The 17,240-nt window shown below is 46.0% G+C and overlaps 7 protein-coding genes across 7 annotated transcripts; 5 read left to right on the forward strand and 2 right to left on the reverse strand.

The window, feature by feature from the left end:
* Window positions 1–2,557: 2,557 nt before the first annotated feature.
* N7529_000949 (SANT/Myb-like DNA-binding domain-containing protein) lies at window positions 2,558–3,812 on the forward strand (the record flags this gene model as incomplete). Its single annotated transcript, XM_057236480.1, has 2 exons — window positions 2,558–2,753; window positions 2,812–3,812. 2 exons carry the CDS (start codon window positions 2,558–2,560, stop codon window positions 3,810–3,812), a joined length of 1,197 nt encoding a protein of 398 aa, XP_057103283.1.
* Window positions 3,813–6,616: 2,804 nt separating this feature from the next.
* Window positions 6,617–8,077, forward strand: N7529_000950 (ankyrin repeat domain-containing protein; the record flags this gene model as incomplete). Its single annotated transcript, XM_057236481.1, has 1 exon — window positions 6,617–8,077. One exon carries the CDS (start codon window positions 6,617–6,619, stop codon window positions 8,075–8,077), a length of 1,461 nt encoding a protein of 486 aa, XP_057103284.1.
* A 307-nt stretch (window positions 8,078–8,384) lies between these two features.
* On the forward strand, window positions 8,385–9,117 carry N7529_000951 (uncharacterized protein; the record flags this gene model as incomplete). The annotated part of the gene is made up of 3 exons (XM_057236482.1): window positions 8,385–8,552; window positions 8,602–8,967; window positions 9,034–9,117. 3 exons carry the CDS (start codon window positions 8,385–8,387, stop codon window positions 9,115–9,117), a joined length of 618 nt encoding a protein of 205 aa, XP_057103285.1.
* Window positions 9,118–11,000: 1,883 nt separating this feature from the next.
* On the forward strand, window positions 11,001–11,761 carry N7529_000952 (uncharacterized protein; the record flags this gene model as incomplete). The annotated part of the gene is made up of 4 exons (XM_057236483.1): window positions 11,001–11,235; window positions 11,299–11,347; window positions 11,408–11,425; window positions 11,536–11,761. The coding sequence occupies 4 exons, from the start codon at window positions 11,001–11,003 to the stop codon at window positions 11,759–11,761; spliced, it is 528 nt and encodes a 175-aa protein (XP_057103286.1).
* Window positions 11,762–13,141: 1,380 nt separating this feature from the next.
* Window positions 13,142–13,908, forward strand: N7529_000953 (SUR7/PalI family protein; the record flags this gene model as incomplete). The annotated part of the gene is made up of 2 exons (XM_057236484.1): window positions 13,142–13,657; window positions 13,702–13,908. Coding segments are annotated over 2 exons (723 nt in total), but the record flags the coding sequence as incomplete, so codon positions are not given.
* Window positions 13,909–14,247: 339 nt separating this feature from the next.
* On the reverse strand, window positions 14,248–14,496 carry N7529_000954 (uncharacterized protein; the record flags this gene model as incomplete). The annotated part of the gene is made up of 2 exons (XM_057236485.1): window positions 14,248–14,346; window positions 14,377–14,496. 2 exons carry the CDS (start codon window positions 14,494–14,496, stop codon window positions 14,248–14,250), a joined length of 219 nt encoding a protein of 72 aa, XP_057103288.1.
* A 558-nt stretch (window positions 14,497–15,054) lies between these two features.
* On the reverse strand, window positions 15,055–16,518 carry N7529_000955 (uncharacterized protein; the record flags this gene model as incomplete). The annotated part of the gene is made up of 1 exon (XM_057236486.1): window positions 15,055–16,518. The coding sequence occupies one exon, from the start codon at window positions 16,516–16,518 to the stop codon at window positions 15,055–15,057; it is 1,464 nt and encodes a 487-aa protein (XP_057103289.1).
* Window positions 16,519–17,240: the final 722 nt, after the last annotated feature.

Here is a 17,240-nt window from a genome sequence, read left to right on the forward strand (position 1 = left end):
GTACCGAGTGATCTCCTGAATGGTAAAGTCAGTAGCGTTCAGTTTATATGAACGGACTGACCTGCCTCAGGACACTTCACTGATAGCCATCGGCCAAGATAAGACAGTTTAATGGTCTCCCATAAACCCAAGAAGGGCAATAACCTATCCAAAGCCCTTTTAATTCTCTTGAAGTCTTTTTCCATTCGTGCAAGTTCATGATGCACTCCTTTGCTGAATCTGCCCCTCCACCTGAGCTCTGAATCAACATCTCCAATTCTTTCATAGTGCCGCACGTTCCGGTAAATATCGCCATCACAATATGGCTGGTCATTTAGATGCTCATCTCTGATCCCCTGTTTTATTTCGGACCTCATATCTTTGTGATGTAAGTAATTTTACATATCAAAGAAACAGAGGTAAAGTCTTACCGTCACTATAAAATTCAGCCACCCACCATCGTGCAGACCTCTTGATTGCAGCTAAAACCCGGTGATTACCATGCAAAATATCTAACCGCACTTCATCTGGGAGGTTTAAAAGCTGCAATGGGCCGTTTAGGAAGGCCTCAGTTTCATTCTGGGCAGCCAGAGCTTGTTGAAGAACATCATTGCTTATCGAGACCTTCACATAATTATCAGGGTTCAGACGAGAAAGCCCCTCCGACTGAAAGACTCTATCTAGACGGTCCACATGAGAATCTCGGATAGTTCGGGGCCCCATGTTATCTATTTAGAAATGATGCAAGTATATCTTTGCTCTCCCTCTGTAGCAGCTCTGCCGTTCCTGAAAGGCATCTTCCTGGAAAGCCATTTTTCGAGGATAACGATAGAAGTGAAATTTAAAGAGCTTAAATTTAAAGGAGGTTGAAAAAAAGACCCCTCCAAATTTTTGTGTCTGGAATATTTGACCTTCGGGAAAATTAGAACGCGCAAATTTTAAGAGGCACTATAATTCAAGTGATAGTAAAATTCATAGCCTGAAATTTTCGAGCAATTAGAATATTCTATTATCCTGAAAATTGTGCATCGATAATTTTCTACTCTATCGGTGTTAACCGGACATAGGGTATTGGTGTAATGTTTCTAAGGCGCAAAAGCGCAATGTGGACAAGGTACATAGTCGTAGATGATAAAGCCTTCCGCTGTAATATTTAAATCACCAAGTTCAATTATCCCACATTATCGCATTTATATATCCAAGTTTCCAACTTGTCTTCCACTTTAGGTTATAAGCTGCCTGATCAAGTCGTTATGTTTGGTCTTTTGTTACGTGCTGCTCGAAAGTTCGGCCTGCTCGAAGCAGTACATATCACAGTGGTTCGTCAAAAATCCGGCTCGCTTCGTGTGATTGAGGCACAATTCTCTCCTGAAACACTCATAGATGTACCCCCTCCCCTTCCTCCCTCTTGCCAATCTCGTTAACACTAATCGAAGAAAATATCAAAAGGTTGATGTGCATATTTCCATTCCATACGCGTGTTATGAAAAATCCCTCGGCCATAGCTCAGATGACAAAAGAACAAATGTATGACTGAGCGACCAACAAATGCATACGGTGTTGCCCTTGGACTTTGGTGATGATTTCAAGAAATTGCTCTGTTAACCCAGCTCTAACACTTTGCTTGCAATTATCTACATATCGTGAATTATGGTTTACTGTTTGTAGCTTCACCTTATTAAAATACAGTTAACTGGTTAATCGAACCATCAAATTGTAATCTAGGTGACGGTAAAACTGCCGCCTCGGGAAGTGATCGGCTCCCGGAGCACAGGGTGAGTTAGTCACCCTGCCGCCCTGAGCAGCTCACGGAACGACCCTGAGCAGCTCACTGAGCAACCTGATCGCTCACCCCAGTGCTCAGACTGATCGGCCCGTTCGATCTCAACTTGCATCATCGTTCTTTCAAAACCTTCGACGATATCCGCACTGCTGCCTACTCCTAGGAGCGATGACTAGGAAATGGCGCATTCTCCCGTTGCTACAGTAACTTTCACTCTGTAAACTTCCAGTTGGTCGGCTCAACAGGGTCTTTCAACTTGTGTGAGAGATTGACCATCTCATCATCTTTACAATTCACCATCCACTCTTCGCTTCAACATGCAGGCTCTGTCCCGCTGTCCATTCAATAACCCAAACATAAATTCCGTTAGTGTCCCGATTCTCTATATCCGGGGCTGGCTCGATCCCAGGCCCATCGTATACTGCCACAATCGGCCAAACATTCTCGCGTGCCCTGGAAGCTCGCCACATGGTCAACACCATGTTATTGTTCCTGGGATCCAGTCGATCCACAACGAGATTGAGCGAGTTTAATTGGCCACAGCAAAGGGCCGAGAAGTTGCACCGATAACGTAGGTGGTCTCATTTCCATATTGCGTTTACGACGGAGCCAAAAACTGTGCCGATCTTCTTGTATTACGCTTCATAATGCAACGGGCATAAAGTGACAATGAGGCCTGAAATATAAATAGTCCCAAGGATACCTCCTTTCTGGATTGCCTTGTACAACCTTTCAAACCCTGTCTCGCTATCTTCTACTCCAACTCTTCTCTATTCAAATATCTTTGCTTTCGCCATGGTCACACTGAATCATCAGAGTTTCTGGCAGCCGCCAACAACGAAGTCCCCGCAAAGGTGTTCTTCAATTTGTTCCGGAACCCAAACCGTTGTTGTGACAGAGAAACTCAATGCCTCAGGAGAAAGTTGCGAAGGAGGTTATTACAACCTGGAGAACAATGTGCCACAAGAAGAGCACAGGGCAGAGGACATGGGTAGGTTACATTCTTGACATTTGCTTCAACACCTTTTGAGTTAATACGATATCTCCAGCATCGGAAGTTGGGCGGCTCTCTCCATCTATTTCGCCTACTGTCTATCAAAGCGATGCATCAGCCGCCAATAATTACCCCGATTACCCCCAGGAGGTCGCGCTTTATCCTTCCTCTCGAGTCAGTAGTACTCCCTCCGTGACTGGCCTAGATGGACCTGGAACAACGAGAGTCTTCGACGTCTTTGAGGATGATGACAACAGGAATCTTACTGCAAACGGAAGCAAGTGTGCCTGGGAAGACCTAAACAGTTCTTACCCGAAACGACCCCGTTGCTTGAAATCAACCGCCATGAATGCAACCAAGTCACGCAGAAGACGAACGAGTCAACCAAAAGCCGAAGGTTCGTCATTTGAAAGCGAAGAGGGTTATGTAGATAACCTCGCTGGGCTTGGGAATGCGATCCGATATCTGAAGCGGTTTTACAGCCTGGCCACTGCTGAGGCCAAGTTCTCTGATGATCTCGCCGATGCCGATATTGTCAAAGAAAATCTCGCGGTGCTTCAGGTTGCAACAAAAACGCTACAGCACGCTTACGGTATCATTGCAACAAGCGCCACAGTAATAGGGGATCCTGTTCGACAAGCCACGACCGTACAAGCACGGCAAACTATCACGCGCAGGAAGTGGTCCGTCGAAGATGACAGTCGATTACTGAAGCTGAGAGACTCTCAGAAACTGCCATGGAGTCGTATCCGCGACTTATTTCCTGGAAGAACTCTGAGCGCAGTCAAACAACGTTATGTCCGGGAGACTTCCAAGCAGACCGAAACCCCCGCCAGCAAAGACAACCACTCAAACCTCTCTGACCAGCATGTGAAGCGCACATCGAATATCCGAAGAAGCCAGAGGCTGGGCCGACCTCACCAAATCAAGAATACAAGGAGCGACGCCGAGCGCCATCGAAGGTATCCCTCGCGTGCAGTGAAGCATTCTGGTGATTCAAACGCAATGAAACTGGATTCTATCGACCCCCGACTTAGAAATCTCGGTCAAACCTAAAACTCGTCTATCGAATTTCCAGATGAGGAAAACGATAATGAAACCCGAGACCTAAGTGATAAGGACTTGTTATTGATACAGCCCTCCTACACCATTCTGGGTCGGGAGTTCATACATACTACAGTTGATTCAGGCAACAGAGCCATCGTTAGTGAACAGTGTTTTTGCATCCTGACCTGTTGACGTAGAAATCCGAACAAAGACCCGCGGATACTTGGGACCTTGAGCATTTTCTTCTCCAGTAAGTGCCGCAACTACTGCAAAATCTAAATAAATTGCGTACAGTAGAGCTTTGCTCATGGTTGAATCTACGAAGTAGATCAAGAAGTGCAAATGCGCAAGTGACAGACTGCACTCCCTCAATGAGGAGACAGTTCTGGGTCAATCTTTCGCATCTCTTGTGGAACAAGTCACATGAAAAGCACATATCTCGAGTAGATTGAGAGTGCATCGTGTCTGATAGGGGAATCGGAAGACCTGCCAGAGCTCGCCGTAGAGGACAAGGAGCTATTTATTTCTAGAAGCCCAAGAGTGCCCGGAGCTGCTTACACACTCAGATGATAGACACCGTTGAGCAATTTTGTATCCAGTGGGTGTCAATATCCATGTGGCAACCCACAGAATGTACACTTGAGTCGAAATCTTGAATATTCAGAGTATACTTCGATGAGTTTGATGTACACATTCAGTCAACAACCAATACTCATGAATGGCTACATATGCTCGGACCAAAACTCAATACTTACGACCAATATGTATTGTTTTGAAACATACTCGTTATAGTGGTACCAGAATGGAAATTTGGCAATACAAATGCGAGTGGCTGTGCGGGCAATCTGTGGCTGTGTAAGAAGCAGATTTTCATGACAAACTAATACCATATTTTCAGTACAATGTTAATTACAATACTACGGGCCGTGTGCCCACCGACTCAGGTTGTTGCAGGGTCTCGTAATGTACAACTGCTACATACGTATATATCCCAAACTATGCTAATATCCCTCGAATCAGGGTTTGCTTAGGAGCCTACACTTCGTTTATTACTTCTAGAATATACAATTAAAGTTTCAAAAACTAGGGACGAGAGATCTGGAAATTTAGAGTGTTTTGAAATTGATACACACGTCTTCTGCCTGCATGTAAGATCCTTATTGTTCTCAAAGGAGTTTGGTGCAATATGGATGTAGGAGAGGGCCATGAAAGATCTAGAGCAGATATGTGGGTTCCAAGACGCTGAAGGAATGCTTTTACTGATGTATACGTTCGACCGCAACGGGCTCAAAAGCGGTCGGGGACCAAGCCCAAAAAAAAAAAAAAAAAAAATGGGAAAAAGGAGAAAATGGGAAAAAAACCGCATTGCCTACGTGACCGCCCTCATTTTAGAGGATAATCGGGTCGTCGAACCCAGCCACCTGGCGGTGTCCAGGTGGCTGGGTTCGACGACCCGATTATTGCCTATGACCGAGGCCATTACACTATCATAAATGGCGACCGAATAAAATGTGACCGAGGACATATCAGTACCTCGTTTGTCTTCTCGATTCTTTCGTAAGGAACGCTCAATGGTCCCATAAATTAAAAGCATCGACTCAGTTATGCCCGCTCCTCGATTGCGCAGTACCCCCAGAACCCAAGAATAAAGACTGCTAATGAGCAATTCCGCGTCAACAAGTCCTTCCTCGCCGACACCGGCCTTTCAACACGTCCAAAAGACGAGTCGCGCGAGGAGGGCTTATCAGAAAGTGCAACGCAGAAAGGAGACACTCTTTAAAAAGACATTCGAATACTCTACGCAATGCGATGCTGATGTTCAGCTTGTTGTATGAATAAGGAAGACCGGCCAGATCTTTACTCTGACTTCCAAGTCGGAAGGGTGGCCGCTATCTGCAAACCAGCTGGTGTGTTAATCTCACTGTTTCTTTCAGTGCCATAATGTTGACAATGCTGACCGAGAAAGGACTTGAGCCACCCAATACCAATCCGAAAAACGACGGATGAACTTGCGAGGCAATACGAGAAACGTGGGACCTTGGTTGTCAAAACGAACATCCCCGGTTCAGATGACACAGAAGATCAAAGCATCGCAGAAAACAGCAATCCTTTTGTCCTGGCATCATGAGTTCTGATGCGTGAAATCTAAATTTGATGATATGTGAAGGCTCATCGTGGGACAAATCAGGCATTGGCAAAATGTGGCAGGACGTGACCTGGATTTTCCCTGGGCCTTGAGTAGAAACTAGGCCTGATCTATAGTAGACCGCAATCCACTCTGCTCTTGGTAAAATTACAAATTTACCTAGCGTAGGGGCACATTAGAGCCCTTCAGTCAGCCCCATCAGATTAATGCGTGGGAAGCCAGAAAATCCAAGCCTTTAAAGATTCCTAGGAGATCAATGGCTTCCAGGATCGCTATCAGGTCTCCTAGGAGCATGATATTAAGGTTCCAGGAGCGACACGGGTATTCCTGAGAGCACATACACTCCCAGGAACCCATAGTTGAGCCCCAGGAATCAGATTTCCATTCCCAGGTAACTAGCAGCCTTCTGTCAGGGTCAACAACACATCATGCATAGTTCACGATTTTGTACCCAAACCTTGATCCTAGCGCAAGAACTAAAGTTCCTAGGAGTCAGGTGGCTCGATGCCGGCAATGAGAATCCGCATCCACACAGCTTAGTATTTTAGAGAGAGATCCCCTTTCCAAATCACGTCACGAATTTTTAATTCTCATCACTTTGGAACCTCCTGTTACTACCAACTCTCTAGACCAGTCGTGCCACCTCAAGTCCACGATCTCTGCGAAGATGCCGCTTTTGGGACTTCCACTGGAAATCCTTCTCTGGGTTGGCAAGTTTACCGACGAGAAAGGCCTTCGAACTTTGTGTCTTACGTCTCGAGAATTTAACGTCATCTTCAGAAAGAGCCTCTTTGATTGCATAGACTTTCAAGATTCCCCGCCAATTCACTGGGCGATCGAACATAGAAGCTTAGGCATCCTCCAGCACTCTCTGGGTTGGGAAAAGGCAGATATCAACGAAATGTATTCTGGCTTTACACCTCTCATGTTGGCTACACAGTTGCGGTACGCAGACGCTGTTGATTTGCTATTAAGCTATCATTCAGTGAAAGCCATACAGTGTAATACTTTGGGAGAAAGTGCCTTCTCGATCGCAGTCCTGCATGGAAGCGTCAAAATTGTCGAACGACTCATCAGTCTGCCAAATATTGATATCAATAACCAATCCCTGGATGGGAATGCGCCCATTACAACCGCACTAGCTTGCAACCAATCTTATATCTTCCAGCTTCTCTTGTCCGATGAGCGGACAAATGTCAACATCTGCGATCATCATGGCCAAACACCACTGCATATAGCGGTAGAAATTGGCGACTATGGGGCGATTCAAATGCTTGTACGGAATCCGCGAGTTGATGTCAACTGTTCCAACGACGGACAGGAAACTCCGTTGCTTCTGGCTGTCAAAGGATACGGTCGTTTACTCCCGATCAACAAAAGGCTGCTTATCATTGAAGCCTTGCTTTTGAGTCCATACATCAACCTAAATTATCGAGATAAGAATGGACGCACCGCAATCTGGTATGCGGTGGACAATTGCGACGCAAAACTGGTTGAGCTGCTCTTGCAACAAATGAATCTGGATCTGAATTGCGCCGACAGGTTGGGCCAGACACCGTTGGCAAATGCTGCTGCAAATGGTTCATTAGGCTTGGTCAAAGTCCTCTTCCGACAGCCGGGGCTTCATATAAGCCCTCAATCTACCGATGCACTACCGCCACTTTGGTCGGCATGTCGCGCAGGACAGTTTCCAGTCGTGGAATTTCTCTTGGAAAATTCAGCCGACATTAACCAAAAAAGCCCATCAGGGGTGTCGCCACTTCAGATTGCGATCATTATGGAGCATGTCGACATTATCCGTCTTCTTCTCAGTTATGAAGAAAGTTTGCTAATCAATGACCGAGACCGTCACTCCTTTACTCCGCTCATATTCGCGTCAGCTCAAGGTAGGCTTAAAGTTGCCAGAATGTTATTGGAGCATCCCGATATAAATGTGAATGCGATGGATGATCAGAAGAGGACATCTTTCTGGTGGGCTGCGGCTAATGGGCATTATGAGATTGTACACTTGTTGGCCAATCAGCGTGGTGTCAAAAAACGACTGAAAGATTCGAATGGTCAGACAGCATATGCCATCGCCAAGGAACGCAACCATGGGCATGTCAAGGTTGATTTGCGAAGCTTTTAGTCTTCAAGCTAGTTTATAGAAAGAGGTTTCATTTGATGCGATACCAGCCCGTTAGCGTGTCCACGGCGGTCGGGTTCTCTGAGTGCAATGCGGTAATACATGTAGTAGGCTCTTTATTGCCGCCTATTGGCTACTGCTTATCGTTATCTAGAGATAGCTACCAAAGTCAGCGCTGGTGAGACTTATTCTAGACCGGGGCGTCGGCCGTGCAACGGGCATTTGCTAATGCCACCTAAACTTGATGACTGGGAATGGATCGGAATTCGTTAGAAACACCTAATGGCGGACGAAGCTGTTAAAGCCAAACATGGACAAGCACCTCAACGAGCAGGAAATAAATGGGGACCTACAAGTCGTTATTGAGGAAGAAACGGTTCCTCTGAATGAACAGGCTTTTCTGGGAGCAAGTGAGGACAATTGGATCGGTCGTCTTTGCCGTCGCAATGTTGCACTGCAACCTATGCAGTACAGCAAGGTAAGCCGAAAGTTCATTGCAAGCCCTCATTAAACTGCCTTCATTGAAGAGGCTTTTGCCACTTGAGAAACCGTATAAATTGGCCGAACGGGAAGCACCTGCGAGGGTGAAAAATGGGTTTATCATGTTAAACTGGTCGAATGAGGAAATTCTGATCACGATCTACTTCGTGGCCCGATGCATCCGTCCCAAGTCGGTCCAGGGCCTGCTTCTGCGTCGAGGATACGATCGTTCTCTCGCCGCCATCGAACGAACTATCATATGTACAACCAAGCAATACCCATATTTGAAATTCGCCAATGGTCAATGGGATCTAAGCGCCATTGACCGATGGATGAAAGACTTTGTTCGAAGTCAAGAGTCAGTCAACAAGTTAACGCGTTTCTCACTCGAGGATGCAGAAGATATGGTCCTTGTAAGCTGTCTCTTGAAGTTGATTGAAAAGGTATCTACGACGCTTACAAAGTTCTATTTGGTATAGAAAATATCTGTCGATGATCTATTAGAAACGATGGACAACCTCGGCCTAGACTTCACAGACCCTGCGTTCAACGCCCGCACATAACTTTGCATTTAGTATCGTAGTCAGGGATTAGCGGCAGGACAGACATAGGATTCCGAAACAATCTGAGGATACGCCGATCAGTTAATAATATAAATAGACGACAATTAATGCGGAGGCCTTGCAGTAGAGTCGCTGACACACACGCAAAGATAATAGTAACTCCAACCCCACGCTGGAAATAAGTAAATAGTTCTTTGATACAGTACTGGAAGGCTTCATTGTTGCGTAGATCACGACTTCCCAAACAAGTAAGCCAAACTGAGCATACTAAGTGGATACATGATATGATGCAAAACGTTGATCATTATTCCCAATCTTTTGGCCTTATAAACAAAGCTTCCGTTTTGATCGCGTCAACCCAATTTTGCGAAGTCTTTCCTGGGATCTGGAGAGATCCTTTTAAGTAAATCTTGCGACCTTCAACCCTATCGGGCCATGCACGAAGTAGTATCGGCGCCGTTGGTGGGACCGATTGGAGGTAGGACGTGTTCAAGGTGGCTGTCACCGCATTCTTACAGGAATCTGCAAGAATTTGGTCCATCAACAGAGCAATATATCCGCCAAAGAGTTTCCCATTGTAGTAGCACATCTGTTGTGCAGGGCTCAAGGACATAAGAGACTCTACCTCCCACCCCAGAGGATGTGGCTTGAACTTGGGAAGATAGCCCTGCAACAGAGAGTCCATCATTGCACCCGGGGATTCCCGAGGTACAGTTGCAGGGCTTAACTTTAGGGCGTCAATATCATTATAGTGGAGGATAACACATTGTTATTGGTACTCACATCTGTGCGCTTGGATAATTTGCTGCATGCATCACAAGATGACGATGGGCATTCTGCCAATGACCGAGATTTGCGAATCGATCGATAGAGGAAAGATAGTATGTATTGCCGCTTCAAAATTCTATACATTGTTGTTGAAAATTTGAGGAAGAATGGTTGCACGCTGCAGATTTTCAGTTACTGGCTCAGTAAATTTATGCAGAGATTCCCGCAATGCCAGTATTTCTATCAGATGGTTTCACCTTTTCCTTTTTCTTGAAATGTTGATTGCCCGGGGCGCGGGCAAGACCGGACTGTTTTAGCCCATTCGTTCGGTGAAGTGTGGTCTTGCATCGGTCGAACTAATCTGGGGGGGAGAACCAAGAGCATGTACCATCATCCTTCGATAAATTTCTAACAATTCGCCCTTTGTTGTTAACCGTTTGTTGTTAACCGTTTGTTGTTAACCGTTTGTTGTTAACCGTTTGTTGTTAACCGTTTGTTGTTAACCGTTTGTTGTTAACCGTTTGTTGTTAACCCTTTTGTTGAAATATCCCGGTTACTGAGATAATAATGAGGCTGGGATCACGTGCATACATATATATACCTGTTCACCAGCCTACTTGTATATTAGATAACATGCAACACAACACACAATCAACTCCCCTCAATAACATGAACACTGAAGCATCACTTAATAATCAACACTTCTTAACCACGCTTCTTAACCACGCTTCTTAACCACGCTTCTTAACCACGCTTCTTAACCACGCTTCTTAACCACGCTTCTTAACCACGCTTCTTAACCACGCTTCTTAACCGCTCTTCTTAACCTCACTTCTTAGCCCCCCTGTTTAACCACTTTTTGGTAGAATCAAGATCGCACTCTGCCTGCCAAATGTAATTACTGCTTTGAGGTGACTCGGCATGCACCACACCTCATGGGGACATATCCTACTTCAGAGTTCTTTTCTGTACAAGTACAGTGGAAGAATTTTTAACTCTTCCGATGCCCTTTTGGTCTCCAATTTTCATTGTTATCTATTTTTGATTTTTCCCCTTTTCTTTTCTGCCGCGCCTGGCCCCTTCAGTGCCTGCAATAACGCGAATCCACCACGCGCATGAAATGGTGCATTCTTCCACCCACGTTCCTCTCTTTCCCCGACCTCCTCCTCGTCCTCTCTATTCTGAACTTTCCTGAACGTTCGTTAAAATTTGTCGCGTTCTTTCTAGATGGTTACGAAGCACAATTCGCAAGCTTGATGCCTCCAGAGGAAGAGCAACAACCAACAAGAATAACATCGTCTCGCCTCAAAGGAAATCCTGATCTAGCATCCCGTGCCAAGGATGAGAAAGGTACCATCATTTGTGGTCACGGCCCACGCACAGGATGAATGGTGGCTGAAATGAAGTTCACAGCAGCAGAGCAATCTTTGCAATCTTCGCGGTCAACCCAGCAAAACCAAGAGTGAGCTCCCACCGTACATTACAGTGGCTGGCCTTATTGTGCTGACTTTGAGATTGGCAGCCTTAACAAGCGAATCAAGTGAGTTCCACAGCCTCCTTAGTAGTCTGGCAGATCCCTGCTGCGGTACCTTCCTGGAGTCGGAGCCTGCTTTCCAAGTGAGCATACCAGCATGTTAACCAGACTGATAGGAAAATCGAACACTTTATCAATGGCATTACACAGGATGGCTTTGTCGACGTATTGACCGAAAACGCGACATTACTGAGCGAAACCACAGCTCTCAAATACAAGATCCAAGAATTAGAGGAAACCCTGGAGAACATGCAAGCTCGTCTAGATGAACTGTGCAAGGAAAGGCAGGTTTCTACCATCCAGAACAACCCAGCGCGCAAGAAACGGGCAATGCCACAATGACCTTGCTCATTGGCTCTGTATTAAGAAGGCGCTGCTCTCAAGACCCACCTCCACTTATGATTTACATTTAACACAGCTCTTTGGATATATTGTTCTGTGAAAATTTTCGGGGCTGTTGGCAACACTGTCGCCAGCCAAGACGAAAATGCTTCCTGTCCTGTAGGCTTTTGCGGCTCTCTAGTTATATTTTGTTGACAGCCTTGTTGAACTCTATCCAGATTCTGTGTTCCTCTAGAGCAAAGGAACATCTTCTGAGGTGCAAGGCACGGCCTGTTCTCGAATTTACGAAAATCTTTAGGCGCTCGATATCCGATCGGTCCAGCTTTGGTTCCAAATAACATGCAAGATTCGTAAGAACCCCATTCGAATATTGCTGATTGAAAAACTTGTTCAAAATGTCCTTGATGTCATCCACATCTCGAAGCTGCCTTTCTCTCGGCTTAACCGGCCCCCGACCAAATTCCATGATGATCCTTGAATTTTCATCATTTGTTTCAATCGGCGGATATTTTGCCGGCCGTCCATCCGTCTTCTGAACCCAGTCTCGAAGACGAGGTGAGAAATATGCACTCTAGCAGATAGCTCGAAATGACGTTCTTGATAGTCGTATAATCTTCGCTCCCAATGTTCAACTTCCAACTGCCTGCGCTTCCAAAGTTCAATTTCCAACTGCCTGGAAGGTGACATGATGGGAGCCAGAACAAGTCATCCGTGATTTACAGAAGAGCCGGTGTAAGGAGTGACAAAAGAGACTATTCAGATATCGAGGGACACTCCATGCAGAAGTCTTTATACTAGCTTGGTTATTGAATCTATTTAGGAATAAATGTGAGTCAAAAATCTAACTTCGTCAACCTTATCACTTGAAATTACCTACCCTTCTATTCCAGCGGTCAATGCAGCCAGTTTTCTGTCTGTCCTCAACTACCGTTGTATGTTAGGAAAAGTTCATTCCTGCTAATAGTTTATCTGCCACATTTATCCACTGCCCATAGAGGTGGAAAATTGCGCCGGCCTCAGTAATCTGGTCTGCCGAACACTGGCCACGAGGAATAAGCTGCCCATTTCTTGAGATTTATAAGGTTCCCTTGAATTGCGATACAACATGGTTCTCAGATGTTTCCCAGATGTCAAGGTCATAGTCGACTAAGAGACGCTCCATTCGCTTCTCGCTTCTGAATCATGAAGCTTTCCACCAAGACCAGATTTGATTCGCTAGTTTCGACAACGGCATTGTCATTGTCCCTCGCGGTTCTAGTCTGCCTATCTTTTGTCTTTGTCGGATGTTCGTCGTCTTCTTCACCAAGGGGTTTACATTTTTTAAAAGTGAGATACGCCCAGAAAACTTCCATTCTAACCAATTCGCTAAGCAATCTGCAGGTAGACCTGAAAGAGTTCCCAAAGCTTCGTGATTTGCAAAGTCGGGACTCATCCGATATTGACAGTGCGCGTATCGAGAGTGGGGGAAAAAAGGCCGTCGAAGGCGTGGCGTCTAGCGTCGATACTAGCGCAAATGAAGCAATCAACGGGGCAACGTCGGCTGTCAGCAGCATGATTCATGCCCAAGTACACGACTTGAAGTCACACCTGCCTCGATACTATTTTGTTGGCCTCTGGGGCTACTGTAAATCCCAGGATAGCTCCGAGATGGTGTGCTCCGACCCCAGCACGTCTTTTGCTTTCGATCTATCTGCCCTGCTTGACTCTACGCCAGTAAAAGTCAGCGACATGATTCCAGATATAGATCAAAGTTCGATTTCCAGCTACCGTCCACTTTCCCTGAGTTTGACCCGTCTGTATATTTCCGGGTTTGTGGCAACCACGTTGACCATAATCTTGGCTGGTCGCAAGTTTTTCTTTTCCAATGGTAGCAAGTTACTTGCCATATTTTGCACGGTATGTGATACTAGGGAGAACATAGAAAGATGCTGACAAACAAGCTTTCATCAACGCTCATTACGACTGCCACAACCTTGGTCATGGTGCTGTATGGTCTTTTCGCTTCCGTCGTCAAGAATAACTTGCAGACCTATGGTGTCCAAGTCAACTTTGGAGCAAATATGCTTATCACAACGTGGTTGGCCTTGATGTTCTCTATTGCCAGTTCAATCATATGGCTGGTTCAAATTTTCTGCTGTTGCATCTAAATGGCAAGCGCATTGCGGGTCTCGAATCAGATATTCATTCAGCTGAGTAGATTGCAATTTATTTATATGGTCAACTGCAGATGGTGGACTGGGGTACTGTATTGCTTGCTTCTATAGTGCACATTCCGTAAATTGGAAATCTTTCTCGCTATATCTAATTCACAAAATTTGAGCCGAATACTTGTTGAACTCCCATGTCGTTTGTGGCCTTTATGGTAGAACTATCAGATAAATATGATACATTGTGGCCGCCTAATAATCTGTAGCGGGCGAAATATGGAAACACGGAGTATCGAGCCGCTTGAAATGCGGGTTTTGGATCGTCGCGTTCGAGATTTTCTAGTGTCGCCAAGATGGGTGAAAGCGCTCAATCGTCAAGGTTTCTTTCGGTCGGTTTCCAGCTGCGGGAGGGAGAATGCCAGCAGTCAGCCACAAAGTCTGATACTGTATGGGATGCACCTAACTTACCTGTCGTGGTTTGGGATCAGAAGCGTCCTTTGGTTGGCCTTTATCAACCTGAATTGGCAGTCCAGTCGGCTGGTGACCTCCTTCATTATTTTGGTCCGGTACGTTCCTTGGAGCATCCATTTCGTAATGGGCAAAGAAATGATTTCAGAGAAATTAGTCTGTATCGGATGATAGACTCTCTTATAGTCCACCTGGAGACACGTAGTCACCTTGTTAGTGTTACGACAGAGGTATGGGTCTCAACGCAGTCGTTCATTTGATTTTGATGGCTATTTGGTATTTACGGTCGTTGAGCACCCCTATTCCCATGCTGATGAATGTGTTAGTAGCCAAATAAGTTGTTCAAGCAGCGTTGAATCATGTCTCGCAGCTTCAACGGCTACATAAATTCAAGCGCTATATTTCTTAATTTGAAAGCATTTGGCTGGCCAGGACCGGTGAGCAACAACTGACGTATGAGTTCCGTCTTGAAAGTCCCCTTAAAATATTTACTGGCTCGGGTGTAAAAGTAGGGCTGTTATCTCATCACGTGCTTATCACAACACAAAATGCCTTTGTAGAGGAGAGTATGATGTCCAAAATAAGCACAGAGTGACAAAGATAAGGTTCCGCATGAAGATAAAAACTAAGCACGAGGATATACCATACTATTCATAATCCCTTTCATATCGTAACTCGCTACGCTATCGTCTTCATTGCTGATGAAGTAGAAGTATGCGACCCTCGACGAACACTGGTCAGCGCACTCTTTGGTATGAGCCGTAGGCCAAAGACGAACATGCCGAGTAGCAACAAGCCCATAAGAACACCCAAGGCCACCATTGCACCTATGACACCTGCCACTCCTGAATTCATTCCCGTGTCCGAAGAAGACCCAGACGATGGACTGGAGGATGAACTATCCCCGCCGGTGTCATTAGAAGTTGAGCCACAGACTCCAGTTGTATTCCCACAGGCCTGACACCATTGCTGCTGCGATGAAATGGCGAACTTGTTTGACTTGTCCACAAACTGCGTCCAAGGGAGCTCGAGCATCGATTGTCCGAAAAGTGGGTAACCCTTCAGATTTGTCGAGCCCTCACCACTAGTTCCATTGTGGAACATGAAACGAACATTGATATCTGACGTGGAGGGCATCCCAGTGCCAGTATTGTTTGTCACAAGCTCCCATGCCATGGAAGAAGCGTAGTCAGGTATACCAGTGAAGTTCTCATCTGCGGTGTTGAGCCCGGCCAGGCCGAAATAAGACAAGAAAGTGGCATAAGCACCGAACTGAATGTTCAATTTCGACTTGCCGTTAGACGTAATTGTCTCGTTCAAAGCTGCAAGAACTTCGCCAGCAAGTGTCATACCAGCGACAGCACGGATCTGATCTGAACTATTGTATGCTAGGTTAAACTCGTGCTCGCTCGCGAGATGAAAAAGCTCTTGCATTAGCTGATCATTGAGAAGGCTGGATGAGGGGAACGTCGTGGTGGAGTTGTGAATCAAAGCCACATGGAGTAAATCCCATATGGTGTATCCATTCTTGTAGTTCAGCTCAGCGGAGCTGAATGTCTGGTTGACTAGCGGTTCAAGAGACTGGTAAAGCTCGTTGGTGGACGATAAGAGGCTCTTAAAGGAGTTCGAGGAGAAGTAATTATTGCTACTGACTTTGGCATTGTTGCAGGAAGATGTGCCCTGGAGCCACAGGTTGTCCTCACTCCCGCTGCCGGACTTCACGTCTGACATTGGGATCAGCTGATAGCCATTCATCGGGGATTGAACTGTTGATCCGTTGCGGAGAGTCTCGGTGGCAAGAGAGCCGACAGGAGGGTAGAGGCCTTGCAGGAACCCCTCTCCTGAGTTTTCGATAACATCATCCTGCGGAGTACTCGCAGTAACCTGGGCCAAGTTGACTATGTCGGTACTGATCCCATCGATCTGATAGGAGGAGTCTGACGAGATATAACGATCATGAAAAAAGGTACCAGTCATATACTCTTGACTGTAACCCAGGTTGGTCAATTTAGCAGGTGGCCAGGATTTAGCTGTACGGTCCCCGTGGCGCTGGAAGATATATGCCCCAAGAATCCTTTCCGCGTTGGTAAGATTTATCAGAGGCAGAAAAGCCACCACGATGAGTGTGCGGAGGGCAGACATGATTGAAAAGTTTTGCTCTTAGTAGCGACCGTTCAAAGGCGTATAGCAATCATAGTGGGCTTACCGACCTTTATCAATTGCGTAACTCGTGCGGGGAACTCTATATCCCCACTCGATACGGTCCAACAGCAGTCGGGTGGCCACGGAGACTTACCCTGGCTTCATGCGGTCTATGGGTAAGAGAATGGATTGCGGTGTCAAAGCTTTTTGGAGTTTCTTAGCGAGATGATATCATTACTAGAGGACTAATACAATGAGGCACCGGATATCGCGGGTGGGGAAATAGACCAAGCTATGCCCCTAGTCTAGTCTGTGTCTGACTATAGTAGGACCCTAGATGTTTAGTGAAAGATTGACTGTTCAGGTTTTAGCAGGAGCGAATAATGAGGGATCGAAAAAAATCTTTACCCCGCTTACTCTCGGCCCTACTGAAATGAAACGCAGTACGATCTATCGACAGAAGACCTAGAGTGCGTATTGGTCCGATAAACGGTAGGTAGTATCCTTCGGGCATACCCCGCCGTTCAGTTCCCCACCTGTTGAATTAGTGGGCAACAATTGGGTTCAAGCGTCCGATGCCAAGGTTCTCCGGAACTCTAAATCTGGATTGATTCATTCCATGGTTCTGCCCTAGCCAACGCATCGTTCCAAGATTCTTTGGCTATCTAGGTATAGGTCTATCTCTAGAACATGCGTCAGTTAAGGGTATGTTACATCATTGG

Source organism: Penicillium soppii (assembly GCF_028829465.1).
Source record: "Penicillium soppii strain IBT 18220 chromosome Unknown utg000001l, whole genome shotgun sequence".
Lineage (NCBI taxonomy): Eukaryota > Fungi > Ascomycota > Eurotiomycetes > Eurotiales > Aspergillaceae > Penicillium > Penicillium soppii.